We start from the raw sequence: 17,036 nt of genomic DNA on the forward strand, positions 1-17,036 counted from the left end.
TTGGGCGGGCCCTGTTTGGGGGTCCGTCCGACCTCGGGGGTGTCGAGTCTCGAGCGGGGTCCCTTCCTCCACCTCCCCACATTTTTTTAGAGGAGCCTCAGCAGTAAGCCTTGCCCTCTAAATCAAACAAGGCATATTGCTTCGAGAGCCTGTGGAGTCTGTTCTGTAAAAAAAAAAAATCCTGAGGTAGTGCCGGTCTGCAGGGTTGCTTCCCTGTCAGTTTATTGTTTTTTATTGTGTTTTTGCACTAACCGGCACTTTTCTCCTAGCTAGGTCGCGTATGGAGCCATTGTTCCTTCTCCGGGAGAGTGGGACACAGTTTGGTCCAGCCGCGAGGCACTCGCGGCCGGCCTGAACTCGGTGGTTTGGGCCGGTGAGGTAGTGGAGCTCCATCGGCAGCGGCTGCAGGCGCCCAGAGCTCCCCGCCGATAGTGCTTCGCGAGTCAGCTGGGAGCAGTTGGGAAGCCCGGTCTTCCCCAGGTGCAAAGGATTCCCTCTCAGCTGATTTTTTGACAGCTGATGCCGACTTGCCTGTTTTAGCGGCTGGGACTGTTCAGGCTTCTCAGCTGCTACAGGCCATGGAGGGAGCATTTTTGGCGGGAACTTCACCATTTTCTCTGTCTGGCCCCTCCATTTTGTCTGCAACCTGTATTGCAAACACAGGGGCAGGGAGTCCCTGGTTTTTTGCCCCCAATTTAATTTCTTTCTTTGTGCAGTCAATTGGGGATCCCACGTGCACCTGGGAGGTTTCGGGGGTGGTTTTCCCTCCAAGCCCCCCTGTGGCTTTGCCTCCCTCTTTTCGTTTGGCGTCCCCTCTTCCTCCTCCCTCATCCAAGCGCCCACGGGGGGCTTGGATTGCAAATTGGTGGTCGTAGGAGCATGTTGGCGTGATTGAGGACCTGGCCGCTTTGGCAGGCTCCCAGGATCCTCTAGAGGGGACGCCCGCTGGCAGCGGGGCGTCGGGTTTCCCGTCTTCCAGAGCAGATGCGTCCATGGTGCGCTTTTTATTCAGAGGGATGAGCTTTTAGACCTGATGTAGCAGGTCTCCTCGGTGCTGCATTTTTGAAGTTGCGCCACCGGAGACCCTGCATATGGGGGCCCCTCTGCTTCAGGGGGTCTGTCCTGTTTCCCACTCTTTTCCTGTGCGTCAGGATTTTCGGAATTTTGTGCTGGCGCAGTGGACTACGGGTGCCATTTCGGTTGGTTCGCGCCTTGGCTCATGGGTATCCCATCCCGGAGGGGGTTAGGACTACCTTAATTTCGCCAATGGGGGACGCGGTGGTCTCAGCACTTACTAAGCGGCATACCGTGCCTGTTACGGACGGTTCTGCTCTTAGGGTCTCTGAGGAGTGTACGTTAGAGACGCTTCTTAAGTATAATTTTGATGTCTCTGCGGCTATTTGTCAGGCAGCTATTTGTGTGGGGCTGGTGGCTCGCACCGTGTTTCAGTGGTCTGAGCATGTCCTGGATCGTGAGTCTGATGACTGGTCCTTAGTGGATTAGGAGGTGGTGAAGATTGAGATGACTGCCTCGTTCCTCTCGGTTGTTCTTTGTGACTTGGTGCGGCTAAGTCTGGGGCTTTTGGTGGCCGCACACTGTACCTTGTGGCTTCGCGCTTGGTCGGCGGTTGCCGCGTCCAGAACTGAACATCCCAAAATTTCCCTTTCGGGGGTTTTTTTTTGTTTGGAGAGGACTTAGATACGGTGGTTCAGACTCTGACGGACTCTAAGGTGCCCTGTCTGCTTGAGGACCGTGCCCGCCCAGCGTCTCGGGTTGGCATTACCCGGGGGTATCTGTGGAAATTTCGCAAGTTTCATCTGGGGCGTGGGACTGCTTCTTTCCAGGCTTCCGGTTTTTCCCCAGGGTCGGTTGGCTTAGCGCTGGGAGTTCCCCCCGGTTCCCCTGCTGCCTGTCCTGCACGATGGCTCTTTGCAGGCGCCCCCTTTGGTTCCCGTGGGTGCCCAGCTGCGCAACTTGTTTCCCAAGTGGGCCAAGATCATGTCCGATCGGTGGGTCCTGGTGGTGGTGCGAGACGGTTATGTTCTTGAATTTTGCCCGCTCTCTGCCGGATCATATCTAGTCTCTCCATGTCAGGTGGCATGGGAGACGCTAGCCTTTCGCCAGACCCTTCAGTGCTTGCTAGATCTCAAAGCAGTTGTCCAGTATCCCCTCAGGAGTGTGGCACCGGCTGGTATACCTTTTCCTTTGTGGGGCCCTAAAAGGAGGGAACCTTTCGGCCCATCCTTGGTTTAAACCGAGGTCAACAGGGCTCTTAGAATTCCCTTTTATTCGCATAGACACACTGCAGTCTGTCAATCTGGCGGTTCAGCCGGGGGAGTTACTGACTTCTCTCGCTCTGGCGGAGGACTACTTGCCTGTTTCCATTCGGGCCTCATCAGCTCTTGCTTCGCTTTGCGATGGTGAGTCTGCACTATCAGTTCTGTGTGCTTCACTTGGGCCTGGCCATGACTCCCCGGCCGTTCACCAAGTTGATGGTGGTTGTCGCGGCGGCATTGCAGTCGGACGGCATTCTGGTGCACTCCTACTGGGATGACTGGTTGATTTGGGCGAAGCTTTGCAGGAGAGCGCCCGAGTTACGGCTCGGGTGGTTGAGTTTCTCCGGTCACTGGGCTGAGTGGTCAACCTTTCCAAGAGTCGGTTGGTCCCAGCTCAGCATCTGGAGTACCTTGGGGTTCTGTTCGACACCTCCTTGGGGAAGGTCTTCCTTCCAGAGGCCCGGGTAAGCAAATTGCAGTCTCAGATTCGCCTTCTTTTGGCGTCCCGGTGTCCTCGGGTGCAGGATTTCCTCCAAGTCTTGGGGTCGATGGCAGCGTTTCTGGATGTTGTAAGGTGGGCGTGAGCCCACATGTGCCTCTTCAGTATGCTCTGCTCCGGAGGTGGTCACCCCAGAGGCACAGTTTGGAGGTCCCTGTCCCTCTGCGAGGCTTGGCGCGCTGCAGTTTTCATTGGTGGCTCCAGACCTCTCATCTGGTCCAGAGGGTGAGTCTGGATCTATCGCAGTGAACGGTGCTTCTCACGGATGCCAGTCTCCTCGGTTGGGGGGGCTCAGTGTCTAGGTCATTCAGCTCAGGGCATCTGGTCCATGGAGGAGGCATCCTGGTCGATCAACGTGTTGGAGACAAGAGCCGTCTGTTGGCGCTGTTAGCTTTCTGCTCCCTCTTGATGGGCAACTCAGTCAGAGTTCTGTCTGACAATGTCACAGCGGTGGCTTATGTCAATCGTTGGGGCACCAAGAGCGCTCAGGTGGCGCAGGAGGCGGCTCGGCTCCTGCTTTGGGCGGAGACACGCCTTCTGGTCCTCTCGGCCTCTCACATAGCCGGGGTGGAGAATGTTCAGGCGAACTTCCTCAGTCACATCTTAGATCCCAGAGAGTGGTGTCTCAGCTCCGTGGCTTTTCAGTTGATAGTGCAGGCTTGGGGTCAGCCCCTGATGGACCTGATGGCCACGAGTGGCAATGCCGATGTGTTCCGCTTCTTCAGTCGTCGCAGGGATGGACTGGCCAAGGGTCTAGATGCTCTGGTTCAACCATGGCCAACAGAGGGGCTGTTGTGCATGTTCCCTCCGTGGCCATTAGTGGGCAGAGTTCTCCGCATTGTTCGCCATCCGGGTCTGGTGGTTCTGGTGGCTCCAGATTGACCTCGACATCCGTGATACGTGGACACTGGTGGCGAATCCTCTTCCTCTGCCTCCCTTGGACATCCTGATGCAGGGTCCCATTCCCATGTTCGACCCGTCTCCCTTCTGTCTTATGGCTTGGCTTTTGAAAGGGGTCACCTTGGTAAGAAGGGGTATTCAGATAGGGTGATCTCTACGCTCTTGGGGTCCTGGAGGCTTTCTACCTCTCAGGCTTCTGTGTGGGTTTGGCACCTCTTTGAGGGGTGGTGCCAGGTGCGGGGAGTGGTCTCTTTTCGCGCTTCTCTGTCTAACATCCTAGAGTTCTCGCAACATGGCCTGGATAGAGGCCTGGCTTGGGCTTCTTTCCGGATTCAGCTTGTGGCCTTGTCAGCCTTTCGGGGATTTGTGACAGGTCAGCGTTTGACAGCCATTACTGATGTGATTCGCTTTTTGCGGGCGGCCAAGTTGCTCAGGCCTCCCGTGCGGCCCTCTGTTCCCTTTTGGAATCTCAGTCTGGTTCTCTCAATTCTGGTGCACCCGCCCTTCGAACCGTTGGGCGGCTGCTCTTTGAAGGACCTTACTCTGAAGGTGGTCTTTTTGGTGGACATTTCTTCCTCTAGGCGTGTTTCTGAGCTACAGGTTTTCTCTTGTAGGGCTCCCTTCTTGGAGTTTTCTAGGGAGCAGGTTGTCTTGAGGCCTGTTCCTTCTTTTTCTGCTGAAAGTAGTTTCTCCTTTTCATGTCAATCAATCTGTGGTCCTCCCAGTCTTGGGTAGTTGGGAGGGCTCTTCTGAGCAAAGTCAGCTGCGCAAGTTGGATGTTGGTCGGGTCCTTCGCTCTTATGTGCAGCGGATCCAGGAGATCAGGAAATAAGATCATCTCTTTGTCCTTCTGACTGGTCCTCGTAGGGAGGCTGGCGCTTCTAAGGCTACTATTGCACGCTGGATCAAGGAGACTATTGCTTCCGCTTCTCTTCTGGAGCAGAAGTCCGATCCAGAGTTTCTCAAAGCTTGTTCCACTCAGGGTCAGGCGGCTTCTTGGGCTGAGTCGTCGCTCGTGCCTCCAGTGGACATTTGTAAGGCTGCGGTTTGGTCTTCCTTGTATTCCATTGTCAGACTCTTTCGGGTAGATGTTCTGGCGCGTCGGGACGCAGTGTTCGGTGTGCGTGTTCTGGTGTCAGTCCTTTGGGGGTCCCGCCCGTGTGAGGGACTGCTTTGGTACGTCCCATTCGTAAAGATTAACTTCTACTGGTCTGGAGAGTGCTAAAGAAGTATAAATTAGGTTCTTACCTGCTAATTTACTTTCTTTTGGTTTCTCCAGACCAGTAGAGGTCCCCACCCTGTCTGTTATTGGTATGTTGGTGCTGTTGCGCGGGCAGTTTTGTTTTTTGCTGCGGGTTCTAGTATTTTTCTAGGGCCGGGGAGAATTAAAGAACAGCGGCTGTGGCTCGGCTGGCTTAGCTGGCGAGCTGTGGGGACATTTTTCCTTCTGGTATTTCTCCTCTGCATTTTCTAACAGCATTTGGGTATGTTAGTTGTTATTCCTGTTCAGAGTATTGTTTATTTCTGTTTCCAGTTCTTAGTTCTGCTTGGCTATTCGGCAGACTGATGTAAATAGAGAAGGGAGTATATTATATACTTTCCCACAGTTTTATTTTCAGTCTCCACCTGCTGGTCATGATTGGATATATACCCATTCGTAAAGATTAACCTCTACTGGTATGGAGAAGCTAAAAGAAAATAAATTAGCAGGTAAGAACCTAATTTATCCTTAACTCACTGTCGCACTTATTGTAAGTTTTAAAACGAATAAAGATTTTATAAAAAAAAGTTGGAGCTTGGATACTTCTTGTGTGTGGACTTGTTTAGAGGGACAGTAAAGAAGGAGGATAGTTACCTGTTAATTTCCTTGAGTCCTTCCAAACCAATATAGAATTGTACCCTGTTCCTATCAATATGCTCTGCTTTACTCTGTTTTAGGTCCTTGTTACATTGTTGAAAGGATTCCTCTAGGGATCCTTCTTTGGAGGGAGGTGCTGACTTTTCTTCAAGTTGTTGCAGAAATTGGTTGAATTGATAACTGATTAATTGGAACCCCTTTATTGGGTGGGAAGCTTTATTTAGTAACAGGCTTATACTGAAATATTGAATGCTGCATAGATCCCTATATAGGGTATTCTGTTTCCATCCATTGAAAGAGGAGCATAAATCACATCTCTGGATTGGTCTGGAAGGACTAAAAGGAAGGTTATTAGCAGGCAATATCTCATTTCTGTACTACATGCCTATTGTGAAAAAAAAAAAAGCATTCTTTCCTTGCCAAGTTCTATGGCACAATTTAGGTGCACTCTATGTATATTTCATTCAGTATATTTCATTTAGTTTGGGGAAAATTGAAGTCCCTGCTAGTTAATCCACCCATAGTATAAAGAAAATTTATATTTTATAAACAAAATTATGATGTTCAAATCAGAAGTGTATGTATGTGTGTGTTAGTGTGAGATCTTCCACATGGCAACCAAAAACAGAAATATTGTATGTCTCCTTTTCCTTAGGTATCACCACATAGTTTGAATGTAGCACACTCTGCTGTTGGTGTGAACCACCCTGCTCAGCCTTGTCCGATAAGGCAGCTTTCCACAGCAGCCGAGCCTTCTACTCCACACCAGAGACCACCACCTCATATGGCACTGGCTACACCACAGATTGGCTTACTTAAAACGCCAGTACTTAGACCTAGGTATATGAGTGAGGGGAAGACGTGTTTGCATTTATTTATTGGGATTTATTAACTGCCTTTTCAAGAAGAGATTCACCCAAAGCAATTGAATAGTAATCAGGTACTCTAGGGTATTTTTCCTATCTGTCCCAACATGCTCACAATCTAACTGTGGTACCTGGGGCAATGGTGAGTTAAGTGACTTGCCCATTCACAAGGAACAGGCTGGGATTGAACTCGCAACCTTAGGGTGCTGAGGCAGCAGTTCCAACCACTAGGCGACACCCCCTCCTCAAGGACCAGAAAAGAATAATGTAGCAATTAGCTCTTCTACATGTAATTTTGAGGTGCTACTCTTCATTCCGTGACTCTAGCCGTTGGTATGCATGAAGTGGTTAGGAAAAGATCTTTCTGTCTTGCATTGCAGTTGCTCAGATAACATGACTTTTTTCTTTCTTATCAGACAGATGTCTCTGAGCACAGCAGCCATCCTGAACTCTGCAAAGGAGGCTATAGAGTGTACTAAAAAACAGCGTAGTAAGAGCTTTGGAGCACGGCCTGCCTTCCCGTTTTCAGAAGTTGGAGCCGGCAGCAAGCAAGGTATAGCCTCTGATGCTTCAGCAGATGACTATACAAGGTGGAGAAGGCTACAAGTTCTCCAGCTGTGGGCAGAATTGTCTAGGCGAGAACATGCCTGCACCCTCATTCACTTTGCTATCTTGTGTGTTCCAGGATCCATCCATAGTTTAGACCTCCAGCAGTCTAATGGATCCAGGATTTCAGTGGCAGGTCGAGCAATAAGCACTCCTGACCGTAAGTAACAGAGAATCAGTGATATCTGCTCAGGTTCCCTGTTTACCATATCCACAACCATTTTTGTGTTCTTATACTCTTAAGTTTGTGAAAGGTAAAATTGAGCCATTGATTTTCATAGGCTGGGTAGTTTCTTCAGGTATTTCTTTTTCTGCTCGCCTTTGTTTCTTCCATTCCGAATAGCAAAAACATGGGCCATAAATCACAGGTTCACTTCTAGACTGGTAAAAGTGAAACTTGGTGGGAAGAGGAACACTAGCTAGTTGTAAGATTTAAGGTCCATTGATGAGAGACTACATTTTGAAAGCTAGGTGTGATGTGATAACCTGTCTATGCTCATGTAGACAGAAGGGGGAGTGGGGAACATGCTAGAGCAGGTGTTGTGTTGTGAAAGAGTGGTAGACCTCAATTTTGTTCACTCTCTCTGGACCTGTACGTGGAACACACAAACAAACTTCAGATTAAGTGCAGTTCACTTTTCCTGACTGACTTCAGTTTGGCTAAATGCATTGGTTAAGAACATAAGAATTGCCATATTGGGACAGATCAAAGGTCCATCAAGCCCAGTATCCTGTCCCAAGTACCTAGCTAGATCCTAAGTAGTAAAACAGATTATCCTAGGAATAAGCAATGGATTTCCCCAAGCAATCTCAATAATGGCCTATAGACTTCTCTTTTAGGAAATTATCCAAACCTTTCTTAAACCCCACTAAGCTAACTGATTTTTACCACATTTTCTGGCAACAAATTCCAAGTTTAATTAAAGATTGTGTGAAGAAATATTTTCTCCTGTTTGTTTGAAATCTACCATATTTTTTGCTCCATAAGACGCACTTCTTGGCTGAAATTTTGCTTATATCAGTCAGCATTTATTTTTGAAGCACTGACCACTACACACAAAACTGACTAAATATCGAGCTGGCACTGAGAAAACATGACTAAAGTCACCAGAAACAAGAGGTTTTAATGAATTATATTAGAGCAAACAATTTGTAACACAACATAGAGAATAATATGGGGACAAAATTGTCTCTGGTCCTGCGGGATCTCTCTATCCCTGTCCCAACCCTGTGAGCTGTGTCCCTGCCCCATTCTTGTACAAGCTTTGAACACTTTAAATCATAAGTGTTCACAGGAATGGGACAGGGACAAGATAGTGATTGTGAGATCTGACAAACACAACAGCCCAAACCCCACCTATTTTTATGTGAAAAAAACAAGTTATTTAGCGTCCCTCCAGACCGGCACAGAACAGATGGGTTTATGCTCCTCTGCCAGTAGGTGGAGACTGAGAACACATTGATTTTTGGCAGTAGTACAAATTGGCTGTGCAGTCCCATCTACAATCAGTCTGTTCTCGGTCTCCAGCAGGTGGAGGTGGTAAGCCTGTGCAGTCTTTCCTCTGCAGGTACAGGTGGTAAGCCTGTTGGATCTGATTAGTGGCCCTCTTTGTCCATTTTGTTGGCCATACTGAGCTTGGGAGACCCTTTTGGGGGTCCATCCGCGCGGGTGTGCCACACTCAACTGGTTGAGCCCCTCCCCCCCATTTTCTCCCATCTCCCAAATTGTTTGTGCTTAGAGGTTCCTCAGCTGCAAGCCTTGCCACAGTTCAGGCAAGGCATATGGCTTTGAGAGCCTGTGGGGGGTCTGCTCATTTGTTAGGTAAAGTTGTACTGGGGGGGAACCATCCTGAGGCGGTGCAGGTCTGAAAGGAAGCTTTAAATTAGCTTCAATTGGTTTTTATTGCTAACTGGCAGTTTTGTTTTATCTCCTTAGTGGTTCACAATGAGCACTTTAAAGAAACTGAAAAAGTGCTCATTGTGTTCCTGATGAGTGGTGTATATCTGGATTTTCAGATGGCGTTTGACAAGTTTTCCACATGAACAACTACTTTGGTAAAATTGCGAGCCATGGAATCGAAGGTGAAATACTCATGTGGATTAAAAACTGGCTGGAGCATAGGAAACAGATAGTTGGGGGGGGGGGGGAAATGGACAATACTCAGACTGGAAGAGCGTAACCAGTGGGGTGCCACAGGGCTCGGTGCTTGGACCCGTGCTCTTCAACATCTTTATAAACGATCTGGACATTGGTATGACGAGTGAGGTGATTAAATTTGCAAACGATAAGAAGTTATTCAGAGTAGTGAAGATACAGGGGGATTGCGAAGATCTGCAACGTGACATAATCGGGCTCAAGGAATTGGCATCAACATGGCAGAAGAGGTTCAAGTGTAAAGTGATGCATATAGGTAACAAAAATCTTATGCACGAATACAGGATGTCCGGGGTGGTACTTGGAGAGACTTCCCAGGAAAGAGACCTGGGAGTTCTGATTGACAAGTCGATGAAGCCGTCCATGCAATGTGTGGCGATGGCGAAAAGGGTGAACAGAATGCTAGGAACGATAAAGGGGAGATCAGATCGGAGAGGGATATCATACCGCTGTACTGGGCCATGGTGCGCCCTCACCTGCAGTACTACATCCAGCACAGGTCGCCGTACATGAAGAAGAACACGGTACTACTCGAAAGGGTCCAGAGAAGAGTGACCAAAATGGTTAAGGGGCTGGAGGAGTTGCAGTACAGTGAAAGATTAGAGAAACTGGGCCTTTTCTCCCTCGAACAGAGGAGAATGAGAGGGGACATGATCAAAACATTCAAGGTACTGAAGGGAATAGACTTAGTAGATAAGGACAGATTGTTCACCCTCTCCAAGGTAGGGAGAACGAGAGGACACTCTCTAAAATTGAAAGGGGATAGATTCCATACGAATGTAAGGAAGTTCTTCTTCACTCAGAGAGTGGTAGAAAACCGGAACACTCTAAGATTTAATTAAAAGAGTTGGCTTTAAAAGTACACCTATACTCTCAACTTGTATTAAGAATTGACCACTCGTTTTGGAAAATCAAAGCTGGAATTATTAGTCACCTGAAAATTATACAGTTTAAGGGTTTCAATGCTATTTGTTATTTATTTATAGTACTTATAGCCCACACTATCCAAAGATCTAGGCGGGTTAACAGAATAGACATACACAAATCAAAATACAAAAAATGAATCCATAAAGAACAAATAATTGAAAATATAATCTCTTTTCCAGGCTGAAGAAGCCTAACATTTTTAGGCTTGGCTGGATCCCTCAGTATGTTGCTTTAGTATTTGAACTAGTCTGGAGGGGTTATAAGGAAAGAAAATTAGCAGGTTAAAACCTAGTTTGTTCTTGATTCCCACCAGACCCCATGGTTCTTACAGAATGTAAAAAAGAAAATGTGGGCCTAGAGTAGAGGTGATTATAATGCTATTTGTCCATCTGAGGTGGTTTGCTGCAGGGGTTTAGAACTGACTGCAAATTGTAATTTAGTTTACAGTTGTTTTGTACCTTGGTTTGAGGATATTTTTATCACCTGTCACTTTAGTGAAATATTGACTGGCTAGAGGCTGCACAGAATACTTAATGTAACATTAAGTTTGTGGTTCTTGGTCTCCTGGAGGACTCAAGAAAGGAAATGTGCAAGTGGTCTAATGGTAGAGCTGCTGCCTCAGCACTCCTGAGGTTATAGGATTGAATCCCAACACTGCTCCTTGTGACCCTGAGCAAGTTACTTCATCCAAACAAACGAGACTGGAAAGTCAATGTTCTCGGACCTTGAGTTGTAATTTATTCAAAGTATTCTTGGCTCAGCTTTTGGCTTCAACAATCTGTTTTTAGGCTTGTCTGGAATTTGTCCACATCTATCAAAGACTGCATTATTACATCTTGGATCCCTGAAGAAAGCGTGTTTAGCCGCAACACGGCCCGTGTTGGGTCCTCTTATGATAAATGTGGCTAGTTTTTATTGTGCTTATTGTTTCTATTGTTGTTGTCAAGAATATTTTGAATAAATTACAGCTCAAGGTCCGAGAACATCAACTTTCCACAGTCTTGTCTGTTCAGATTTGGTTCTTCTTACTTTTGCCATTCCACGTTACTTCATCCTGGTACAAAATAAGTACCTGTATATAAGTAAACCGCTTTGAATGTGTAACCACAAAAATGTGGTATGCAAGTCCCCTTTTTCCTAATTTCTCCATTGTGCTAGTCAAGTGACACTAAGTAACCCCCAAAAGCAGTTTCATAACTTCAGTTTTATGTTGCATGTTTACTATTCTTTATGAATGTAATTTTCTTTTTGTAATTCTTTTCTTTGCCTTGAGCTAATGGTAGAAGATGATGTATAAATGTCATAAGTAATTAACTATTCTTTCTTTTAGAGACAATTGGTAATTAACTATTCTTTCTTTTAGAGACAATTGGTAATGTGACTTTTGGTGCAGGGGTCAGTTACATTAGCATGACACGCACCCCTTCTTCAGCAAAAGGTAAAATGATGGTAATTGAGGTGAGAGCTACTGTTTAGTTCAACACTGTTCTAATTCCTTTGCTTTTTGGTTTATTTTATAGATCGATCCCAAAATCAGCAGCAAGAAGTTCTCTGTATGACATCCCCTGATAAGCTGTGAGTTTGTCCTTCCCTCATTTGATTGTTTAATACTCCACTGCAGTTTTCTTGTTACTGCTGGATCACATTGGTTTTAAACCACCTAGAGTACTTCCAGCTTTTTGCCCATGTGCTGATATTACTACTGTTACTATATATACTCAAATATAAGTCAAGACCCCCTTTCCTCCCCCCCCCCCAAAAAAAAAAGGAGGAAAAATGGTTGACTAATATAAGTTGGGCGGCTTAATATTCAAGTGCCCTGCTCTGTCAGGCTCTGCACCCAGCTCCCTTCCCACCATGCATTGCACCCTTCGTTCCCTCCCTCCCCGGCTCTGCCCTATCCTCATACCTCTTCCAATCCCTGGTGTAACCTGCCAGAGCTGGTGTTCTCCAAGAGAGAGGAAAAGTCTTGTTTACACCACAGGGCTAGTGTGGGGTTGGAGAGGGCAGAGGGTGGGTAAAGAGGCTACAAAATACATCCACCAGGATGTCTGAAAAAAAACACCCAATTGAGCATGAAAAGTGGAAAAAAAAATTGATTTAATAGGCTGAATCAAAAATTTTTTCCCTGAATCAGGCAGCACTATATATTTATTTAATTTACATAAGAATTGCCACTGCTGAGTCCGACCAGTGGTCAATCATGCCCAGCAGTCCGCTCACGCGGCGGCCCTCTGGTCTAAGACCAGCACTCTAACTGAGACTAGCCCTACCAGCGCATGTTCTTGTTCAACAGAAACTTGTCTAACTTTGTCTTGAATCCTTGGAGGGTGTTTTCCCCTATAACAGCCTCTGGAAAGGCGTTCCAGCTTTCTACCACTCTGGGTGAAGAAGAACTTCCTTACATTGGTACGGAATCTAACCCCTTTCAACTTTAGAGAGTGCCCTCTTGTTCTCCCTACCTTGGAGAGGGTGAACAACCTGTCCTTATCTACTAAGTCTATCCCCTTCAGTACCTTGAATGTTTCGATCATGTCCCCTCTCAATCTCCTCTGTTCAAGAAAGAAGAGACCCAGTTTCTCTAATCTTTTCTATTCCATTTTCCCCAAGGAGTTCAGACCGGGTTGCCATTACTATGTCTTTCTCCTGACCCCTTTAAAAGATAAAATCTCCTAGCAAAAGATCCTCTTTTTTTGGCTGGATCATGATTTGTTGGGGGAGATCTGCCCAAAGACAATACTCCCACCCAAAGCATGAGCTTAAGAGCCCCTCAATGTCACTCATTTGTTTCCTTGAATCCACCATTCAGAGAGCCAAGCATTTGGGTCTCATTCACTGAACTTCATTACCAGAGCAGATCAGATTTCACATACCAACCATCTTTTTCTGATCAGCAGCCCTAAGCCTAGGGACTGCTATCAACTATTGTGGGGGAGTGTGGTGCAGTGGTTAGAGCCACAGCCTCAATACTAGAGAATGACACGGTGGTTATTACCCATGGCTAGCTGCGAGTGACAAAAAAAAAAAAGGTCACGGCGAGTATGGGGACAAGGCCATTCACCGCCCCGTGGAGCGGTGAATGGTCTTGTCTCTGCAGTTAAAGGAGTGAACACGTACGGTGAATGAGCACTCGGTCCAGCAGCCCCCTCCCCTTCTCTTCGTGGTGATTTCTATAAGGCTATGCATTGTATTGCAGCCGGAGCCTTGAAGTCGCGTCGCGTTGGCTGCTGGAAAAGTCTCCTCTGACGCAACTTCCTGTTTCCGGTTGCATTGGAGACTTTTCCAGCAGCCAACGCGACACGACTTCAAGGCTCTGGCTGCAATACAATGCATAGCCTTATAGAAATCATGAAGAGAAGATAAGGGGAATGGAGGGTGGGAGATGAACAGTAGAGAGCTGCACGGGAACGGGGACGACGGGAATCCCGCGGGTCCCGCGGGTTCCCCCTTTGGGTCACGGGGATCCCGTGGGGACGCCCCTAGGGTCGCGGGGATCCCATGGGGACGCCTCCGAGGGTTGCGGGGCTCCTGTGGGGCTGGATGTACTCAGTCGCGCGGCTCTTCTTCTCCCTACCTTCTCTGCTTGCAGCACAGAGCCGAACGGAAGTCTTCCCGACGTCAGTGCTGACGTCGGAGGGGAGGGAGGGCTTAAACAAAGCCCTCCCTCCCTCCCGACGTCAGCGCTGATGTCGGGAAGACTTCTGTTCAGCTCTGTGCTGCAGGCAGGGCAGGTAAGGAGGAGGAGAGTAGCCTCGCGGTTCGAGTGGCTACCAAGGGAGGGGGGCGGTCCGCCCCGCCCCGGTTGCAGCACAGCCGGCCAGGTCTCCTTACTTTTGTGGCACTTCCCCGACCGACCGATAACAGCCCGGGTCCGACAATCCTCCCTGCCCTGTAGCCGCGAATCTAAATTACCTTCTTACAGCAGCTGTAAGAAGGTAATTTAGATTCGCGGTTAAGGGCAGGGAGGTTTGTCGGACTGGGGCTGTTGTCGGTCGGTCGGGGAAGTGCCACAAAAGTAAGGGGACCTGGCCGGCTGTGCTGCACCTGGGGCGGTAGAGAAGGAGGGGGGGGAGAAGGACGTTGAAAGGCCATGGTGAAGACAGGAGGGGGGGGAAGGACTCTGAAAGCACTTGAAGACAGAAGAGGGAGAAGGACACTGAAAGCACATGGGGGAATACAAAGGGGTGGAGAAGGACGCTGAAAGGCCATGGGAAGGGCGGGGGGGAGAAGGACTCTGAAAGCACTTGTGGAAGACAGAGGGGGGAGAAGGATGTTGAAAGCACATGGGGAAGACAAAGGTGTGGAGGACGCTGAACGGCCATGGGGAAGACAGAGAGGGAGAAGGACGTTGAAAGGACATGGGGAAGATGGGGGGGAGAAGGACATTGAAAGGAAATGAGGAAGAGAGAGTAGGGAGAAGACGCTGGCAGGGAAGAAGACAGATGCCAGACTATGGGGGGAGCGGAGAGAAGATGGGTGCCAGACCAATTTGGAAGGGGGAAGAAAGGGAGAGGCACAGTAACAGAGCAAATGGAAGATGCAGAAGGAAGAGAGACAGTGGATGGAAGGAATTGAATGAGAACATGAGGAAAGCAGAAACCAGGCAACAAAGGTAGGAAAAGAATTCTATTTCTTTTTTTTGCTTCAGGATAAAGTAGTATATTAGTTGTGTTGATAAAAATTTATAAACATTAGAGGCTCTGGTAGAAACCCGTTTACAAAGTATGTATTCTTCCCAATTAATATTTTCAAATTAATAAAGTCTTTTTGCTTATTTGTAAATGGGTTTCTACCAGAGTCTTTAATTCAGTAGCATAATTAAATGAAATAACTATTTCTGAAGTTTACAGGGACGGGCGGGGACGGAGGGGATTCCTCGCGGGGACGGGTGGGACGGAGGGGATTCCTCACGGGGACGGGTGGGGACGGAGGGATTCCTCACGGGGACGGGTGGGATTCCTCGCGGGGACGGGTGGGACTTTGGCAGGGATGGGTGGGATTTCTGTCCCCGCGCAACTCTCTAATGCACAGGTGGACCGCGCGAAAGGTGCTTGGGGGGTGGGGGGGATGGAGAGGAGAAGACGCTGAGGAAGAGAGAATGGGAAGAAGAGGCTAAATTAAGAATATTTGAATCGCTATCCCCTTTTGACTCTTCCCTATCAATCTCCCCTGCCTTTTCTCCTTACCTCCCTTTCCCAATCCCATCCATTTTAGTTAACTCCTACTTAAAGAACAATCTTCTCTCTAGGTTTGCGGAGATGGGACGGTGATGGGGACCGAACTCGCAGAGACGGGGGAGAAATTTTTTTTCCCTGTGTCATTCTCTACTCAGCATCCTGAGGTTGCGGGTTCAAATCCCATGTTGTTCCTTGTGACCCTGGGCAAGTCACTTAATCCCCCATTGCCCCAAGAATACGAGTGTGAACCCATCAGGACAGATAGGGAAAAATGCTTGAGTCCCTGAATGTAAACTACTTAGGTTGTAAGTGGTATATAAAAACTTAAATAAATAAAAATTAACTCCATAAATCAGTCAGGGGAGACTCATGTACCAAAACACCTAACTCCCTGAAGCACAAAATTTACCTCTGGTACAGAAGGAAAATGTGGACACTATGGATAGTGCTAATGAAAAATGTTTTCTATCCTACTTTATAAAAGAATGGCTAAGCACTTTAAAAGTTACCAGTGTGAATACAGCTGGCTGCACTTTAGGAAAATGAACTTAAGTAGCCATGTTGTACAAGATATACCATTTTTATATATATGATTAAGAAAAACCACATGCTTTCAATAGCAACAACTGTACAAGTCAATAAAATGCTTTGGTGAAGAGAGGGTAGCTAGCCACAACTTTTTTGGGAATAGGTTTATACATTTCTTAATAAGCATCATCCATATCTTGGTTTGGCCTCCCATGTATATTAAAATCACTGTTTGATAAAGCTGAGTGACTTTTTTCATTGTCTTCTCTCTCTCAAACCTTTGGCTCCTCTCAGTACCTCACAACCTCGGCAGTGGAAGGTAGAATCGCCAGTTGGAAGAAAGATCCATCCAGTACCAACCAGAAGGTCTTCAAGAAAGACACCATTAAAACAAACCAACTAAAGACTTCTGAGGAAATAATCCAAAATTGGGACAAACTTTGACAGGCACAGTTTGACTAAAAATCAAGACAAACTACACATGAATTTTATTTTATTGCCCCTGGAGCAGTTACCTGCAGAGAGATCTATACCTGCTTTTTCTGTGGCTTCCTTTTTATTGTTATTGAATGATGCATGTAGTTTTGATGTATACAAATTTACATGCATTTTTGAGTGGATCTCTAGATATACTTTTGAACAAAATGGACAGAATTCCCTCCAATGAGATGGGCTATAAAGCCTCTGTTTTCATGTTTTTTTATTGTCTTTCTTATATTTGTGTGTATGTGGTCAAACCACCACCAATTCTCAGCTTTTCATGTTGTATTTCTTGTACAGTAGCTTCATATCATTTAATATTAACCTCTATTTGTTGCAAATTTTCCTGCATCATTGAAAACGGCTTACAGTAATTTAAATAAAATTCTTAAGTTATTCTCTTCACCAGCCTATTTATACTATATCAACTTCAAATAATTTTCTAGTACATTTGGATAGCATAGTGGCTTCTCAACAGCCCTCCTTTAGACACTATTGGCAGTTAATGGAAATCCCAGACAACAAAAGACATCACTAAATCCAAAATTCAAAATCCTTTTTGAACTAAATATTACTGCTGTCTTGCATAGTATCCTGTTTCAGCAGTGGCCAATCCAGGTTGCAAGTACATGGTAGAGCTCCAAAAACCCCTTAAGATTTCCTACTACTCAACCCAAGGAATAAGCAGTGGCTTTCCCCAGGTCTACCTTAATAATGGTTTATGGATGTTTTCTTCCGGAATTTGACCAAACCTTTCCCCCTAC

At 46.9% G+C, this 17,036-nt stretch overlaps 1 protein-coding gene across 2 annotated transcripts in view; it reads left to right on the top strand.

The window, feature by feature from the left end:
• Positions 1 to 16,685, top strand: part of NCAPD3 (non-SMC condensin II complex subunit D3) — a 196,370-nt gene extending 179,685 nt beyond the window's left edge. For both annotated transcript variants that reach the window (XM_033919103.1, XM_033919104.1), the window contains exons 30-35: positions 6,189 to 6,373; positions 6,816 to 6,952; positions 7,085 to 7,165; positions 11,451 to 11,525; positions 11,608 to 11,662; positions 16,087 to 16,685. In XM_033919103.1, coding sequence (XP_033774994.1) covers positions 6,189 to 6,373; positions 6,816 to 6,952; positions 7,085 to 7,165; positions 11,451 to 11,525; positions 11,608 to 11,662; positions 16,087 to 16,195 — 642 coding nt within the window. In that variant the 3' untranslated portion in view covers positions 16,196 to 16,685. The remainder of the gene's footprint in view (positions 1 to 6,188; positions 6,374 to 6,815; positions 6,953 to 7,084; positions 7,166 to 11,450; positions 11,526 to 11,607; positions 11,663 to 16,086) is intronic.
• Positions 16,686 to 17,036: the final 351 nt, after the last annotated feature.

The sequence above is a fragment of the Geotrypetes seraphini genome, chromosome 13 (genome assembly GCF_902459505.1).
Source record: "Geotrypetes seraphini chromosome 13, aGeoSer1.1, whole genome shotgun sequence".
NCBI lineage: Eukaryota > Metazoa > Chordata > Amphibia > Gymnophiona > Dermophiidae > Geotrypetes > Geotrypetes seraphini.